We start from the raw sequence: 19203 nt of genomic DNA on the forward strand, positions 1-19203 counted from the left end.
GTCTTTACACGCCTTGTTGCTTATCGCTTGTTGCTTGCGCTCTTTCATGTCCGTTCACCCCATCATTTTTTAGAGTCTTCCCTTTGGTTATATTAGTTGAGAAATCACCACATTGATTCTGCATCGCTTTGATCGAAATTCCCTCATTTTCGCAGATCACCAATGTCAGTTCCGTGACTAAAGGAATCACTCTTTTCTCTTTGTCCTCTTGCCCTTATAAAGAATATGGTTAGTGGCTCTGTGACTTTGGCCTTTTGGGTGGTTAAAAATGTGATCTTTTTCTGAGGTGGGGTTTTGTTTATTTTGGGTCATGGCGGTTTGCTGTGATCTTGAAGTGGATGTTAATGGAGAAGAGACTTTCCTGCTAGACAAGGTGATTCTTAATTCTTGAACTTTGATTATAAAGTTCTACTTTTTAAGGGATTCTCTGAAAAGTCCTGGTACCCTGAATAGCTGAACTGGTTTTTGTGATTGTGAATGTATTATGAGCTTCGCTGCTTTTGTTTGTGTGTCTGACTTTTGTAGTGCGGAATTCATTTGATTCATTACAGCTCCATAATTGTTAGATTTTACTGTAAATTTTCTATGGTGCATCTCCAGTTGCACCTCTTAACATTTAATATCATGTGGGTCATAAGTTATTTGTAGTTTTCCAACATACTTTCCCAAGTCCCTGAATTATTATTAGTTCAGTCTTCTTAGCATAAAATTATGCGTCGGTCGGTGGGACGGAGGGTTGTTTTCATGGCATTGTTTTCATGGCTTGGCAGGAAATCATCTGTTCATTCTCGGGCAGGTTAAGCAAACTATTTGGTAAATCCACAGGTGCCAAGAGAAGTAGAGTGATATTCCATGACTTTCCTGGAGGGGCAGGGAATTTTGAGCTTATATCAAGGTTCTGTTACAGCAATGGGAAAATCGACATAAATCCGTCCAACATTTCCTCGTTATATTCCGCAGCTCGATTCATGGAGATGAATGATTCGGTGTCGGGAAACCGTAGTCTATTCGAGAAGATTGAGAGATCCGTTGAAGAGATCGGGTGCTGGACTTGGTCTGATCTTGTGGTGGCTTTGAAGCATGGCCAAGATTTACAGCAGGCAGCAACTTCTTCAGGTATACTCGAAAGATGCTTGGATTCACTTGTTGCACGGCTGGTCACTGACAACGAAGCAAGTCCTTGTGCATCTACTTCTTCGGATAGCCTTGGGTTTCGGCTCTCGTGCGATACCAAAAGCACCGAGAGTTCGAAACAAGGCTTCTCTCGACATCTTCGTGGTTCGAAGACCTTTCGGTTTTGAATCCCAACACGGTTGAAATGCTGATAAAATCTATGGTGTCTAAGAAGTACGATCATGTAATCATCAGCCGGTTCCTCGTCTACTACCAAAGTCGAAGTTTCGTAATGCCTCATCGGACAAGAAACAAAGTTCTAGAAATCGTGATCGATATGCTCTGTTCTCGATCCGAATTCTGCTTCGTGCAAGAGTTTGTTCGGGATTCTTCGGGTGGTGCTGAATCTGAACATAAGCAAAAGTAGCAGGAGCAAGTTGGAGGATATGATCGGTTCTCAATTGGATCAAGCAACTTTAGATAACCTGCTAATTCCATCTCCATACGGGACAAGTTACATGTATGATGTGAATCTAGTTCTTAAGTTTCTGAAAGCGTTTCTTCGACGAGACCGGCAATCATCTCCGATTCGAACAAAAAAGGTCGGCAGCTTAATACGCTACATAGCAGAAGTAGCTCCGGACCCTTATCTGAAACCCTCCAAGTTTCGAGCTTTGGTAACGGCCCTGCCGGATTCTGCAAGGGACTCCGAGGACGAACTATACCACTCCATCGACATTTACTTGGAGGTGCATACAGGGTTGTGTGAAGAAGAAAGAATAAAGATATGTTGTGCACTGAACTATGAGAAGCTCTCAACAGATGCTTGCATACACCTTTCCCAGAACGCGAAATTCGGATCCAAGAGCGCGGTGCAAGCTCTCGCCTCCAGGCAGTTGAAGCTAAAGAATTTTCTGCAGGGAACTAATCACACAGATTCATCTTGCAAGTTCACTGAAAATGAAAAGCTTGACATATCAGCTGACAATGAAAAGCTTAGAGAACATTTACAAGGGATGCAAAGCAGGGTGATGGAATTGGAGAAGGTCTGCACGAAAATGCAGAACCAGATGGCCAAATTCATGAAATCAAAAGAGGCAGCAGCCCATACCCATACTACAACGAGGTCAATGCCTAGATTCTGTTGATGAAAGAAAATGCATAATATATGCATTTCTTGATTATTTCTTCAGATACTTCTTAATTTTTTTAAGATAAAGCCTTTAAAATTTCACGTACACATTTTTAAACAACTCACAGCATAAATCAGATATCATTGTTTTATGGTAAATTACGTATTTAGTACCTAAACTATCAGTTTTAGTACTTAAACTTTTAATTTTTTTAAAAATCATACATAAAATTTGGTTTTTGTTTCATTTTAGTACACTATTCAAAAGTTTTGTGAAAAAAATAAAAGTATAGGTATAAAATGGATCAAAATTGATAGTTTAGGTACTAAACGCGTTAAGTTTTTAACGATTGGGTACTAAAATGAAAAAAAAAACTAAACTTAGGTATGATTTAAAAAAAAGTTTAGTACTAAAACAAACCAAAATTAATAATTTAGATACTAAATATGTAATTTACTATTGTTTTTAATATACAAAGCAAAGCTTCTCGTATTAAAAGCTTAAAGATCATTCCATAACACTTTGAATTATTTTATCATCATTTATGTATGATATGTCATTTTTATTATTATTTAATATAAAATAAAAACAGAAGGTGGTTGGGTGCTACCGTCGATCGTCGTAGATGGTGTTTGCAGGGATGGCAATTTCACCCGCATTTGACGGGTTTCCACCCGATTCGACTTGATCAGGATGGATTTTTTTTTTAATTTTTGAGTTCGGGTCGGGTTCAGGTGGAGGGTGAAAAAACTTCGACCTAACTCGAGGATAATAATGTAATTTCCTTAAAATTTTTATTATTATTTAATTAAATCCTTAATTTATACCAGGTCATGTCGGGTCGGATGTAGGATATAAAATTTTTGGGTCGGGTTTGGGTGGAGGGAGTATATTTTCGGATTGGGTCGGATTGACCAAAAACCCAATCCGACCCATTGCCATCCCTAGGTGGTCGTTCAATCCCAAATTTCATGGGTCTCTTCGCCTTGACACATTGAGTCTGAATCCAACCTCCTTGCTCCAAAATCCACAAATTGAAAATTGAAAGTGAGAAAGTCGAAACGTTTTAGTCGATTTACGAGTTTTGATGCATTTTTTTGTAAAAACACCCACCAGATTCCGATTCAAGTGGTTGAGACGAACCAACCCATGCAATTTGGGACTGAACGACAACCATCTACTATAGTCGACGGTGCCCGACGATGGCGTCTAGTCACATCCTATTTTTATTTATATTTTAATTATTTTATATTAAATAATAATAAATACGATGTCATACATAAATACTAATAAATAATTCAAAGTGATCAAAACATGAACAATTCCAAATTTCAATAAGTAAATTAAAAATTGAAAGTGTAATGAGTAAAATAGGATAGATAATCTAGTTAAGTGAGGAATGATATAATTTACTCATGAATGAAATTAAAGTTAGGGTACTAAGTTGAAAGTAAAATTGTTTTAACTCCCAACTTAAAAGAAGGTACAAAGCTCAGGTACTAAATGTATATTTAAGCCATATATATAATCCATCCATTCTCAGTAGATGAGTGCCTTTCATGGCTGTACATTGCAATGAAAGAGGTTCAAATAAATAAGGGAGACAAATCCAAAAAAATGGAAAATTATACTGTAAGCATCCAAAATGAATATATGCCACTTTGAGCGGTATTCTTCTCCATCCGGACCTCTAGTCCATACCTAAAAACATCCACCATTATACTGGAATAATTATTTTATTTTATTTTATTTTATTTTATTTTATGTTGCGATTGCTTTGTTGTTTTATTTTATTTTATTTTATTTATATTTAGATAATTATTAGATTTCAACATATTTGTTATCTGAATTTACATTATTTATATGAATAGGTTTATTATAGGACGATCTTTTTAATTCAAATTTTTTCATTAACAACACTAAGATTCAAATACCTCATCCCACTAAACAAACTAGTTATTGATAGATTCGTATTTAAATAATTAAAAAATTATAGACATCATATTCGTTTTGTTATTCCTATTATTTTAAAATTATAAAGTTGTGTATCGATAAAATTATATTTTAACCTTTGATAATTATAAAATTTAAATGTAATCCCTTTAAAATTATATGATTAACACAATGATAACATTGTATTTTTTATTAATATGGATAAGTACAAGGTGATAGCTGTTCAAAGATAATTCTCAGTCTTTTGACGTTGAACGCTTACACCCCTGATATTTATGGTGTTCGAACCTAAGTTCTCAAGGAATAACAATAATTCTTTTATCACATAGACCACTTGATTAGAATAACGCATGGCTGCCGGTGTTCGTTACACATAAAGATAAAACATTGAAAGTAGAGAGCCACATGCGGTGCTCCATTGTGGTGGTGCGAGTAGATGGAAGTGGCCGATTTCCGACACTCTGCCAAAATGTTTTCCATTTGATTTGATCGGATCTTTAGGCCACCAACTTCCTTTCAATTGCCTTTGCACTGACATGATGATCTAAACGACTATTCGATAGATCTTAACTCCGTTCGTGATGAATATCGATGAACATTTGAAATTTCTTATAAAAAAGTGATGAATACATATCCCAAAAAGATACATTAAACCTGAGGCTCTGAGCAATGCAGACCAAATGTACACATGCGTTTTTGCAATTTGGTGATTCAAACAATATATAGAAACAGTGTGGTTGACTTTGTGGGTGGGAAACGAGTCGAGTTTGAGTATTGTTGAACTTGATTCGAATTTGAAATTATGAATTGAAGCTCGAAATGTAAAAAAAAATAAGCTTAAATCGATTGAAGCTCAAACTCAAACAGGAATTTGAACCTTAAATACATGAAAACTTTATATTGTATTTTAAAAAAAAATCAACACATAATATTATTAATAATTTATTTTTTCAAAAATAAAATATTAACATATTATGTTTTCAAGTTTTTTTCACGAGCTTTTCGAGTCGAGCATCAAATAGTTTGTTTCGATTCATTAAAAACTCGAATCGAGTATTTATCAAGATTTGACTGAGTCAATCTCGAGTAACTCACGATCTGTCAATCTCATTTAACGCCTACGGGTTACAGCCTAGGGGGAATGCACCATGATGTTGATATTGGGTGGGGTATGGGAAGTGTGCACCCAACCTAGGCTAGCCATAACAACACTTTAGTATTATCTCCATATGTATGCAATATTTTCATACCCTCAACTACCAATACAAAAGCACAGCTTCCCCTTGCCCATGGTTGAACCACATATCAGCCATGGCAGCAGACGCTTCTTCTTCTTGGTTCAGGGCTTTTCTTGTGGTGTCTTTCCTCCTCCTCATGCCTTTCTCCTTTGGTAGGTTCCAAGGCTTTCAGCAGGCGGAATACTCGGTTGAACAGGAATTCATCGTCTTTGATTTGCACTGCAGATAATGTAGGTATGGATTCAATTTAGTTTAGCAAATGGTGTTGATTTAGTGTACGTATATATATAGTATATGAAGGAGATGATGGGATTCCAGATGAGTGCAACGAGGAAGCTTTTGGTGGTGGGTGGAATGCTGGATTATGATACTGGAGCTAACCAAAGCACGACCCTAGGAAAAAACCTGGCAAGCGTGATCATCCTTTTATATTTACTTAATAATAATCTAGTACTAGTATATAAGATCCAATTATGTTGATACTCCTGCTGGTTAAAAAGTATTGGTATTTTCTTACTTTGAGCCTCGTTCCTCTTCCGAAAAAAAAATGGGTTTAATGATTCCTGAAGTCCTCAAACTTTTTTTGTGGGGGTTGGGGTATTCAATTCAATCTAAAAACTATTTTACATTCAATTAAGCTCTTAAATTTAGAAAACCAATCATGTGATCTTTTTGACCAACGAAAAATTATTGTTAACTGTTACGGTACTAAGCTAACAGTTCATGACAATGACATAATAATCTATGGTGTTGATGAAATATCCACTTATAAATGATGATGTTTAAAGGCCACGTGATGGTCTACGTCAAAGGAACATATTGATTGATTTCCTGATTTTAAGATCTTAACTGAGTGCAAAAAGGTTTAATCATTGAAATGATTTTTTCCCTAAAATTCGAAGTCCTCAGGAACCATTAAGCATAAAAAATAAGATCCAAGTATTGAAGTGTATGTATATATATAACCGTGGGGATATTAAGTAGTTTTTAGGTTATAATTAGAGAGTAATAGTTACATTCTTAATGAGTAATGGGTATATATTTAGTAATAATTAATGAGTTCTTGAACTCTCTTAATGTTGAGATTTATGCTTGTATAACTAATCCTCAAAAAAGAATGTTTCTATTAATATATTGTATTGTTTTTACATCTTATTTCTTTCATAAGAGAGACATGCTGAGTAGTACGGATCATATAATTTGTACCAGATATTCCATATGTTAAGAATTACTCAAAGAAGAAATGTTTGGAAAGTCAAATTTTATAATTGATCCATGCAGATTATAAAATTATGATATACTTTTATCAGCTCATCCTATGCAAATAAATATACGTATTTGGGGGAAATGGCCAATTATGTTTATTATGTGGGTCAAAATGCTCATTCATGGAGGAATTAGGTTTGCATTTTCTATTGGGAACAAATGCAAAATTGTTCTTAGTGGCATTGTAATCTATATGCTGTGCATTGCTTATCAATTATCATAGAGGCGATGTAATTTTTAAAAATCAACACAGAAAAAACAATATAACTAGACAGTAACATTCTGAATTTCATTAGCCTACATCAATTTCTCCACAAGTGCTAGCTAACACATACAGTTCCCATTATACAGACTATTTCGAATTCTATGTTCATTTGTATGTACACAACTGATAAACTCAAAAAGAAACCTGATACGACAACCATATTCCGAGTGACACGACACCAACTGTAGCTAAAGCTTGTCCGAATTCAAACAGAAAATTTTGTTGTTCAACTGGCAAATTCTGCCACTCGGTATGCCTGAGCAATGGTCAAACCAAGGAACATAAAAGTTAACAGTGGCAGAGGAATGCGATGTAAATTCATAAAGCAAAGACTGATCAGATTCACTTCAAAGCTAAGACAAACTAGTAAGAGCAACAGCATTTTGTCACTTGATATCCATTTCCGTGTAGTTCCTATTATGTTTCCCCATGCTACCTAGATTCTAATGTTGTAATAAAGGACTGAGACCAAGGGCCAGAGACTGTTCTTTCTAATTTTTTAAAATTACATAGGATTTTGATTTACAGTTACTGCACATGTCATTCGGCTGGTGGCTCACTGGCAGCAATAAGCCTTTAAAGGGGAAAGAGTTGGTAATGGTTAATTTAAAGACTAATATAATAGCTAAGCATAGGTTCGTGGTAAAGGTTAATCCAAACGATGTCCAGTCAGCTCAATTTATGCTTTACAAACATAACAGAAATCATTAACTGGTAGAAAAAGCTGCATACCCTAAATCAGCAATGATAATGCTGACATTGTCTTGTGAGCCTTTATCCTGCAGCAAATAAATCATTAACTTTTGCAGCAAATAAATATATACAAGTAAAATTAATTGAAAAATACAAATTACTCTTGCAATTAATTACCAGAGCAGCTTGTGCAAGTGCATCACATGCTACCTGAATCAGGAATAAGGGTAAAGTTACAACTAAACCAAGGTACGAATATCATCTGCAATTTTATTATGTATATCTGATAAAACTGGAAGATTGATACAGTTATTTGTGATGAAGTTTGTATAATATAAATCACCTGAACATCTCCATGTTCACGTAGTTTGATTCCGAACAAAAGCAACTGCATCTGAACTGAAGAAAATCATATATTTGTCAGACACATCCTGCTACAAACTGAATTTACAGTATACTAATAAAAAAAAGCTTTATGTGCAATAGCAAGAGTTTAAGAGCATATATAGTTAAGGAAACCTGTTTATGTAATCCCATAAACCATCAGATGCCAACAGGACAAATTCTGCATCTGACCCAATAGCTACTTTAAAAGTATCTGGAGATGCAATAACCAAGTCATCATTGAAGACTACTCTGAAATAAAATAAACATTGAAAACAAAGCAACCTTGTAAGTTTGAAACACGATTCAGATAGTCCGCCTTTTGCTAACTAAGGAAAACAACTTGAGCTAGATTTTACTCTAATTAACTAGTATAACATAAACCAAGGCTCAATGAACCCACATTAAAAATGGGAAGATTAAACTGAAAGGAACTGTAGAAGATATACCGGGAAATAAATTTTTCAGACCATCTCCTTTCTTCAACTCCCTTCTTCAGCATTCTGAGCAAATTATCCAAACCATCATCATTATGTGTATGCATAAATGTATTCAACATAAACTACTACGAAAGAAGACTTTAAGTTGAGAGCAAGGAAAGAACCGAACTCATTCTTCTTTGTCTTAAATCGAGTGTCACCAAAAGCACGGGATACAGCAATGTCACCACAAATCCTACCATTGCTAATCTATATATGGACATCATGGCAAAAAGATTTATGATCAGAGCAGTGTGAGTAAGTAAGACAAACTTATTTGAGGCACTCGAGTTCCGGACTATATTTTAATATAACTCACAATATATGGAATCTTGTTGGTACAAGAAAGATCAGTGATACAATTACTATTTAAAATAAAATCATCAAGAACAGAAAAAAGAAAAGAAAAATAATTAAAAAGAAAAAACACACCCATCCACCTGCTTCTCTAATTCTTTTAATTTCTTGCAAAGAGGCCTGGTTGCTCCCATAGGGTCGGTGAGAATCAGTCAAGACCTGTGCTTTTCCAGCACGAGACAGAACCTGCATCAATGTATCAGCTGACAAAAGAATGAAAAAGTGATATAATCCACTCAAAGAATAAAGGTTTTTTTTTGTCCAATTCTCATAGTGTTACTCTCTCGAAACCCAGAAGTATTAGTGTTAAGGATTCTAATGTTAAAAAAAACTTTAATACAAAAGCTGAAATAGGAACGGGCATCCATACCACACAAGAATCACCAACATGAGAAATGAAGATCACTTCATTTCCAACTAACATGACAGTGGCTGTTGAACCGGAATCATCGTTGCCATCTCCAATCTTTTCAAGCCTTCAACAAAATGAAACACCAGCTAATCCTTCAACCAATAATATACAAAATTCTACAATTATATCAAGACTACTAAACTAAAATCCAATTTCAATATTTGATTGTTCCAAAGCATATTTCCATTTTGCTCACCAGTTTAGCAACTTTTATCAGTAATTTCAAAAGCATCCGCTAACGCTTTCTAATAGAGTGTAAATCTCCGTTCAACAATACTCCACCTTGCAAAGCTGTAACACACTCTTTATACAGCTCATCTGCTTTAACCCGAACCATCTCAAATCAATAGTATTTGCTAATTAGCTAACAATAGAAGATGCAAAAGGAAATTCATAATAATAATAATAATTTCCATGCCTGAGATACTTGACGGAAGATACGCCGCCATGGCCATCAAAGACAGCAGCGAAGGAGAATCCATCAAGGCCGTCCGATCGTAGAACCAAATCATCCTCCATCTCCTCGCGCCTGCCCTGCACGCTGGCGGACCCCCAACGGATCCCGGAGACATCGGCTAGCGAAGAAGGAGCGTTGATTGCAATTGCGGAGCAACGGCATGGGATTCTGGATCTTATCGCCGTTGAGGTAGTTAATGGGTTCCTGTAAGCGGTTTTGGTATTGGAGCTGAAATTGAACTGGATTGCAAGGAATCTTTGTAACTGAGGAGCGGGTAACGCCATTGCTGTTGGCTGACTCAGTACGAACCGCTGAGTCAAAGCGGATAAGTTGGGGTTACGAGTTTCGGTTTTTGTGTGGATGATGAGAATCTCCTCTGTTAACTGTGGGGAAGGTGTGTGGCGATGATAAGAGAGTGAAATTAATCCTCAAACTGATTTAACGGATTGATTCCACGTGGGCTGTGATCTTCTACGGATTTTCCACTACACTTTGAGATAGTATTCTGTTCTGCGGTTCAGATTTCGCCACATCAGATAATGAATTAGCTTATTTGCCCTTATCATCGACTGGATACTTCACTTATAATGAATTTAGCTATGGGCACTCATGTTTCTGTAGCCTCAGCTCTTGCCAACACATTAAAAGTCTCATTGGTTCTCTTTATTTAGGGTATACTACATTATTAGTCATCCATGAACTAATATGTTTTCGTTTTGGTCACCATTCTCTATTGTTTTATATTTTGCCACCATTGATTTTTAATGTAACATTCTTCTAATTGTCATGACAACAGAATTTCACTCTCAAAACCTACATATTTTTCTATCTAATTTTGAAAAATACAACGTATTAATATTATTGATGGAAATAAGTTAGTTATCGATCGTTAATGTTTCATCTCTTCTGATTTAAACGAGAGTTGTGACCTGAGAAAATAATTATTGACCTATATTTGAAAGGAGAAAAGAGTATTATCAAGAGGAAGAAGAAAGAAGGTCAACTGATTATGCATGATCCTCCTTTCCCATCTTGATTCGAGTATTTATGATCCATCCTCCTTTCCAATCTTGATTCGAGTATTTATAACGACCTTTAGTGCGTATGACAATTGTAAGATCATCTTGATCTTGACTGTCTGTAGAATAACATATTAGGTAGATCAAATAAATTTTGACTTGATTTTTTTTGGAATGTCACATGAGCCTTTAAAAGATTTTATCTATACAAAGTAGTTGACTAGAAATTTGTATTCAAATCGACAAATTAATATTGTTTAATCGGGGCCCAATATTTTTATATTTTTATATTTTTATTACGTAAAATAGATATTTAATTAAAATAATAGAGAAAGTGATTATAACAATTATTCTAAAATATATAAAAGTCAATTATATTATTATTCTTGGGTCGGGTCAAGAATTTTCAAAAGAAAATAACACTACAAGATCAAGTCGAAATCCGAAATCCATTGGGTTCGAGTCAAATGTCCTTCCCAAGTAAAGGCCAATTTCACCTCATTCAAATAACTTGCAAATACTAAACCCTAAATCAAGGAGGAACAAGGATCCATTAAAACAAAAAAGAAAGAGAAATGGTGAATTTGAAACTTAACCAACTGCTTAATACAATCATCAATAAGTCTTGAGCTTATGTACACTATCATTCAACCTTTAATTGTTTTTATGTGCATATGCATGTAAAATGTTACCTTTTTAAAACTTCAGGTGAATTCTTCCTTCAAATAACCTGCGGGCTTGAAAGGGTCGGATTCGGCGTATGCATCCAGACGGTAGAACCCGGAATCATTGACAGGTTATTGAGCACATGAAGTATAGCTTTCTTCGAGCCTCCGTATTCATCCCGGTTACTCTCGATGTATTCTTTGGCCTCAGCCGCTACATCATTCACGAAATCGAATCATATGGTATCGTTCGCCAAAGATCCTGGCATCTTTGTTTTCTTTCACTACTGCGCGTTGATAGTTGATCTCCAGTTTCGTTGATGTTGTTCCGTTTCTTCCATTGATTGTTTTTTTTTCCTTCATCCGCTGCTGCTATTTTCGTTTGTTGTAGATCTAAATCAGTTCAACTTTTGTTGCTTTCTCCATCGGATTGTCACTTTCCTCAGCTGCCTGCGCCAATTTTCTGCAACCCATTTTATTTTCATAGCAATACCAATTCTCTTCTTCAACAATTTATTCACTGAATCAACCTTCTGTTTTGAACCAATGGTGACAAACACCACTTTGGACAGAGTGTGCCCTTCCCAGGGATCCCATAACAATGTCGAACTCGAAAACCCTGCTCGCTTTTTCGTCGACGAGCACAACAAGAAAGAAACGCGATGGTCGAGTTCGCGAGTTGTGAAAGCAAGCAAGCAAGTGGTGGCTGGGACGCTTCACCATTTGACGGTGGAAGCTATCAATCCCGAAAGATGTCCATATACTGTAAGCTGTGTCCACAAACGATCCTGTAGTTCATGGTGCTACAATCATGCTGTGAAGACTATACAACAGAGATCCAATTCGCTGCTGCCTTACGAACTTATAGAATTCGTTTATGCCAACGCCGAAGTATCAAAAGATTTCGCGAAACTAAACATGCTTCTTAAGTTGAAGAGAGGAGACAATGAAGATAAGAAAAAAGAATGAAGGTAAACAAGAATAACGGAAGGAAACGTCGCACTTCCGATTCAAAGTGAACGGAAGAACATCGACACTTCCGATTCAAACTGAACGGAAGGAAGCATCGACACTTCCGATTCAAACTGAACGGAAGGAAGCATCGACACTTTCGATTCAAGTCGACCGGAAGGAGGCGTCTGCACTTCCGATTCAACTAGAACAGATAGTTTACTAAACATTGTACAAATCTTCGTTTGAGCAATTTCGACCCAAAGTGCAGGATTTGTCATTTGATCAAGGAGAAGGAAAAGAGTAAGGAGAATATTGGAATATGTTTCTGGAATACATGACTTCATTCTAGAATATGCAGTAACGTGTGTATGTGATGCTGATGTGAGCGTTGTTTGTGAGTAAGTTGTTATAGCTGTTAAGAAATATTGGATTCTGTTTATGAGTTTGTTATAGAGGTTGAGTACACTTGAAATTACAGCTTGTATATAAGCTGGCTGGTTGTAACGTAGTTAACAATGAGCTTAATGAATGTTATCAGAGGTTATTCATTGAATTCTATCTTCTCAACACAACATTTCATCCTTCTTCGCCTGAACAGACACAAGCAAACTGAACCTCCACTCCCACGTAAACATTGCAACTAAATGCCATTAAGCGCAATATTTTCACCATGACAACACATGCACATCCATACGAAGCAAGGACCAAAGATAGGTATAGCTCGAAATTCGTTTCGATACGTATAATAACCTTGACTGATCCTAAATGCCGGAAGATTTCCACCGTGTACGGAACGTACAAATTAAACTAACATTTATTCGTGATTCAACTGCTAAATTAATCCAGTTTTGGTGAAATACAAGCAATGTTGAGTTGATTCACAATATATACAAAGCAACATTGAGCAGATATAACCCACAACAAGCAACTCAATCAATATCTAAGTTGTAATTTTAGCATGCAATTCCAATATGATTATACAATTGCTACTGAGAAAAAAAGGATGAATGCTCAAACATCTTATCAATTTTTAACAGACCCAAAATTGTCTTGCCAAATCAATTAGGAAAAAGTACACAAGAATTTAGGACTACTGAACTTTCAAAAATTACAAAATGGTCATAAAACTTATCGAATTGTTACATCATGTCATTGCAATGTTATAATAATTGTAAAAATTCGATAAATTTAATGACCATTTTGTAACATTTCGATAAAATTTAATAATCATTTTGTAACAGTTCGATAAATTTAATTACCATTTTGTATTGTTTGAAGGGTAAATTACATGTTTAGTACTCAAACTATCAATTTTAGTCCGTTTTAATACAAAAACTTTTAATTTTTTTCAAAATCATACCTAAAGTTTAGTTTTTATTTCATTTTAGTACCCCGTCGTTAAAACTTCAGTTCTTGTTTCATTTTAATAATTGTTCAAAAATTAACATTAAGTTTTGAAAAAAATTAAAAATTTAGATACTAAAACGGACCAAAATTATAATTTATGTACTAATCGCGTGAAAAACTTCACGGCGGGTACTAAAATGAAATGAAAACTGAAGATTAAGCATGCTTTTGAAATAATGAAAGTTTAGGTACTAAAACGAACCAAAACTGATAGTTTAGGTACTAAATGCGTAGTTTACCTTTTGTTTTTTAAGTTAAGTGACCAAAACGACTGTTTTAGCATACTTAAGTGAACTCGTGTGTTCTTTACCCAATAAATTATCATATTCACAAGAAAACAAAGAACTTAGAGATAAAATATATAGCACAAACCAATTTCCGACTCCAAACACGGCGACCACCGCCATCACTTTGTGACCGGCAAACAACCTGGAAAGAACTATTAATCAGAAAAAAAAATATTTTCGGTAATTCAACAATACAATAAAATGGGTTTCGAAATATAAAACCTGTGAGCTAAATGGGTGTCGAGGTGCCGTTAATTAGTCCCTGTTCTGGCCTGGGTCAAACCAAGGGGAGAAAAATCCCAGAAAAATGAATTGAAATTTAATATTACAAAGAAGATGGAGGGGCCTAAATTGGAAAACAAAGAGGGTTGAACCTTTACCGTAAGAAGCGGTGAAGAAATTTGAGCTGGAAATTGCAAACGCCATGCCCTTGTTCGAGCTATGATAGTTCAGGATTAGGATGGCTCTGAGCTAAGAGAATAAAAGGTAAGAGTACGAGAGTTTGAAACGGCAAATATAGATGCCGTTTTACTGCGAGTAAAATGTGCCTGAACCCAAAGATCCAAACTTGTTGGTAAACTACCTCATTAGTCATGAAACTATAGGTTTTGTTATTTTTTGGTCATTAGACTAAAATCTTACAAATTTAGTTTCGGGATGGAGAAGGTTATGGGGGTGAAGTGTTTGGGTTATCTGTTAGGTAAAGAGTTTTTTTTGGGACCAGAATAATAAATTTATAATTATAAAGATTAAATTTATTAAATTATTTAGAACTAAGATTAAATTATTATAATATATAAATATTGAAGAATGATTATATATCACATTATCATTTTCATTATCAATTTAAATGCGGTAGCCCAATTGACAGTAATTTGTAACATTGGTAACTAAATATACAAGATTTTTAATTTGGTGACCAAAATAAAACAGGCCCCATGATTTGGTGATTAATGGGTTAGTTTAGCCAAGCAATTTTTATAGTATAAGTTATGTTGTTTTATAAAATAATAATCTAAGTGTTGAAATGTTGAGTATTGAAAAATCAAATACTAAAAAGTTAAGGATTTTATGTAAACTTTTATCATACACAACCCTTGTAATGTCAAAAACATTAACATTATTAGCAGCCCAGTTCCATGTAAGACATATGACCTATGTTACCCGATCTATCCATGTAAATAAATTATGGTTTTTATTCTAAAATAATATTGGCAGTAACTTTTTTTATATCACCATATTCGATCTATTAAATTATTAATCCGAATCGGATAATACAGAAGCATTGCAGTCTTTCTTAATTTCAGGGGAAAAATGAAGCATTGCAGGAAAAAAGCCAAAACAGAGAACTCCTCATGTTACAATTTACAATAGCGTTCTCTCACCCTCCCCACAGTTCTTAATTCAAGACAGAGACTTAAATAAAAGACACACCATTGTTTTATGCCTACATGACAGTGCACAAAAGCTCATTATAAGTCCAGAATTATACCATCTGGAGAGTCGGATTACGTGGAGACGTCAGTTTAAGGTCCGAGTCCTAGGAATAGCTTAAGGTACATCTTCTTGTGCTGAATCAAAAACCGGTTGAGCCAAGTGAGACATCAGTTTACAATAACAGTGCTAAGAAACGAACAAAGACGATAACGAGAGACTTACTGCTTAGGATGAAGCCTTGAAGCAAGCTTTGGGCTCTCTCGGACTGCTCTGGAGTACCCGATATTTGAATGATCTTTTTGCGTCTCATCTGGTCTATCTTCTACCAGAGTCACATTGGCACCAGACAACTATACCAAAAATATCCACCAAGAGATGAATTACTTGAGATCTAGATTGAATCAAAGTAAACATAAACAAAATATGTACTTGAAAGCAGTGATGGTTACCTCGCTGATCTGCGCCAGTTTGTTTTTCGATTTTGCTATCAGCTTGGTAACAGCATAATCCGGTATGACAACTTCAAGTGTACTCCTAGTAACAAGTGGTACAGCGATCCTAATAGAAAATTACAAGCAAGAAAAGCACTATTTATTAGAATAGCCTTTAAAATACTGGAAAGGAATTAAAAACCTTCATTCTCTAAATGGAATTTTCTTAAAAAATAATGCAAAACTTAGTCACCTGCTAATTGCACTTGGTACATCTTCACGCCGTTCAGATTCGGTCTGCTTCACTGTTTCCGCACCAGATTTCATAACTTCCTATAAAAAAATAATTAATTTCTATAACCATGTTCTAGAATGAAGAAGATGGCCCTGATGCACTTCAAGATGTTCAGTTGTGCACCACATAGCCGTTAAAGATTTTCTTCTAAAGAAACTAAAGGAGAACTTGATGCTAAGATTGGAGAACTTTTTTTTTACTACATATGCAATGGAAGAAAACAAATACCAGCGGTGAAGCAGTGAAAGGAAAGTCAAAATCAAAAGAAAGCACCATAAGTACAACCTTTGATGATGATGGCGTTGCTGGAGTTGGCACATTCTGATAGGCTCCAGCAGGATGGTCATTGGCAGTTTGTCCATCACGAGCTGGAGTTAGGTCTGGAGAAATATTCCCAATGGATGTTGCGTGATAGGTGGTGCTAGAGGTGGAGGGTCCTGAGAGAATTCCCTATACAAGTAACTGCGTAATCGTGATGTGATCTCAACAAGAGCATCTCGAGCTGCCTTAATCTCCCCCACAATCTGCAGAGTAACTCAAAGAGCTATTCAGAATATACAAGGTAAATCCATCCTATAATCTCATCCATCATTTATTAAACTTGACAAACTCATGGCCAAGAGATAGAAAACTTAAGACTCGAGAGTTTGAATCTTCCAGCCTTGATTTAACTAACACCGAGAAGCTAAGATCTCTTTGGTTCATAGGAATAGGTATCTAATTAGCAAACCTGCACAATGTCATTCAGTCCTGATACACAAGAAGGAAGTTCTTCTCCTGACAGTATCTGTGTTTGCACCGGTTAATCTTTTCATTTCCGATAATGATCCATCTCTTCCCTCTAAACATCCAATTTCACTCGATGGAACAAGCAACCTAGTAGTTACTATGTTATCTTTATCAGGAACAAGGTCAACAATCTGAGTTTGGATATGCAATAAAGCCTCTTGAGCTGGAAACAACTCATCATCAGGACCCTAAGGACAAACAAAACCAAAGATATGTTAGAAACCTTTAAGAGTATGTAGAATTCAAAATTCAAGAGGAGATGAGAACTTGTTTTTTTAAATGTCTTACAGTCTTTAAAACTTGTAATTGACAATATCTGATTCAAAAAGCTAAAATGTGACAGAATTTATCACCCAAAATCAGCTGTGGAAAAGAAAAGTCCACAGGCTAAAGAAAAAACTATCCCCCAAGTGACTACATGTTATTAAATAAAAATAGAGAGACAGTAAGTACCTCCTCAGAAGAATGGTAATTATCTGCTCATCTGCCCTGCACGGGATCAGCAACCTTGACATCCACACCAATTTCATTTTGAAGTAAATCTACTATGCCATCTGGCTCCCCAAAAACACTATCAACCTTGTCATAGGGCAAGTATCCGAAACACAAGATCCTCACCATACAGAGGTTGTCCACTGTCAGCCATAGGAGCAGTCCAGCTTCAATGAAGCCAGATGAACGTGAGGAATAATTGTTGCCTCTGTAATTCATAGTAAAATCCGAACCAAAAGAACCATCCATAGATGATTTACGTGAATTATTGTTTACCGGTGGAATATAATCATCATCAGGGGAAAACCACTCTGGTGAATGCATCCGTCCATGGAAATTACTGCGGTCACGATGCTGACTCTCCCTTAAGCGTGATGAAATAATTGCTATAGCATTTTTACAGCACTTGCATCACCTACAACCTGCATGACAAACAAGTAGACAAATATCATAAACCCATTTTCAGTAACTTCCACAGAGGGAAATTGGGAGGGAGAAAGAAGTTCAAACTGAATATGCTTAGATAGATATTGTTGAACCAAAAAATCTTTCCAGAATATCAGTTTTGGTAGCCAAACCACCATAACAAATAGCAGGATCAGAAGCATTATTCTTTGCAATGCATTATGGACAGTGGAAACAATTCAATTTATACGGATCTAACTACCCAACTTGTATACCCATTTGCAGCCTCAGCTGCATAGAATACCTAGATTTGGACAACTTTATCAGCAATCATAGAAATATGGTTAAGTAGAAACGGGATAAAGTGGAACGATAAATATTATGCAGCATTCATATGAATGATTGATACTCAATATATTTAAAGATTAATAGAACTGACGGGACCATCAAAAGACTTGGATCTGATAAGGAAGATACATTCAAATAATAGATAAGCATTATGTATAAATGCCAATATAAATCCTGATAGCTTTCAATACATGAAATATTCCATCAGTGAGCTATTATGAGAGGAAAACTACATTGTGCGTATTTTTCTTGCCACAAGAACCCAAGTATCTACCGAAACAAAAGCAGATGAAAATTAAACCATGAATGTGGCAACAACTTGAATATTGATAAAGCCGCAGATTGGGAAAAAAACACAGGAATGCAATCAGACTACAAGGCAAAGAATTTGAAATTCCCAAATAGAAGAAGTCAATCTTATTTGAAACATATGCCAGCTAAAACCTCCATAATGAAACCTTTTGAAGACCTTAAGCATCTATAGTTTAATAACAAATATAGGTATTGTTTCAGCAAAGGGCAACTTGTTTAACATGAAGACAATATTACCAGAGCCGCAGTCCAGCAATGCCACTGCCGATGTCATATACTAGTATTAGATTCTTAATAGAAGTTTCTCCCAAAGGAAAAAGCAATGAAGGAACCACATTAGTAACTCCTATAATCCATGGGTAGCATTCATTCAGGTCAAGATTTTGGATTCAGCTCACCAAGACCTGAAATTCTTTAACTGGTGCATAAACATTTAACTGCCCAATCATTCCATTAAGCCATTGCATTTAAACACATCATCAATTTTGAAAACCCCAAAGATTAGTATTTTGTAATTACGCCTAATTTTTGTGCAATAAATGCAAATCCAAATGCAGTTGGTCGCAGACCTGAACAATCTCCTCAGACATGGAAACGCAACGGGGCAAGGTA

At 35.6% G+C, this 19203-nt stretch overlaps 1 protein-coding gene, 1 long non-coding RNA gene and 3 pseudogenes across 2 annotated transcripts; 2 read left to right on the forward strand and 3 right to left on the reverse strand.

Moving 5' to 3' along the window:
• The first annotated feature begins 280 nt into the window (after positions 1-280).
• Positions 281-2261, forward strand: LOC120186773 (annotated as a pseudogene).
• A 4706-nt stretch (positions 2262-6967) lies between these two features.
• LOC120186626 lies at positions 6968-10176 on the reverse strand (annotated as a pseudogene).
• A 1804-nt stretch (positions 10177-11980) lies between these two features.
• On the forward strand, positions 11981-12403 carry LOC120186774 (cysteine proteinase inhibitor 12-like). Its single transcript, XM_039190626.1, has one exon. The coding sequence runs from the start codon at positions 11981-11983 to the stop codon at positions 12401-12403; it is 423 nt and encodes a 140-aa protein (XP_039046557.1).
• Positions 12404-12958: 555 nt separating this feature from the next.
• Positions 12959-14472, reverse strand: LOC120186671. The gene is made up of 3 exons (XR_005522220.1): positions 14305-14472; positions 14168-14224; positions 12959-12978 (listed from the first exon to the last, which is right to left on the reverse strand). It is a non-coding gene; the product is annotated as an uncharacterized LOC120186671 (long non-coding RNA).
• Positions 14473-15389: 917 nt separating this feature from the next.
• Positions 15390-19181, reverse strand: LOC120186775 (annotated as a pseudogene).
• Positions 19182-19203: the final 22 nt, after the last annotated feature.

The sequence above is a fragment of the Hibiscus syriacus genome, unplaced genomic scaffold, assembly GCF_006381635.1.
Source record: "Hibiscus syriacus cultivar Baekdansim isolate YM2019G1 unplaced genomic scaffold, ASM638163v2 tig00113719_pilon, whole genome shotgun sequence".
NCBI classification, from domain to species: domain Eukaryota; kingdom Viridiplantae; phylum Streptophyta; class Magnoliopsida; order Malvales; family Malvaceae; genus Hibiscus; species Hibiscus syriacus.

Excerpts from the sequence above, each read along its gene's own strand:
- LOC120186774 (XM_039190626.1), top strand. The coding sequence starts at position 11,981 with ATGGTGACAAACACCACTTTGGACAGAGTGTGCCCTTCCCAGGGATCC.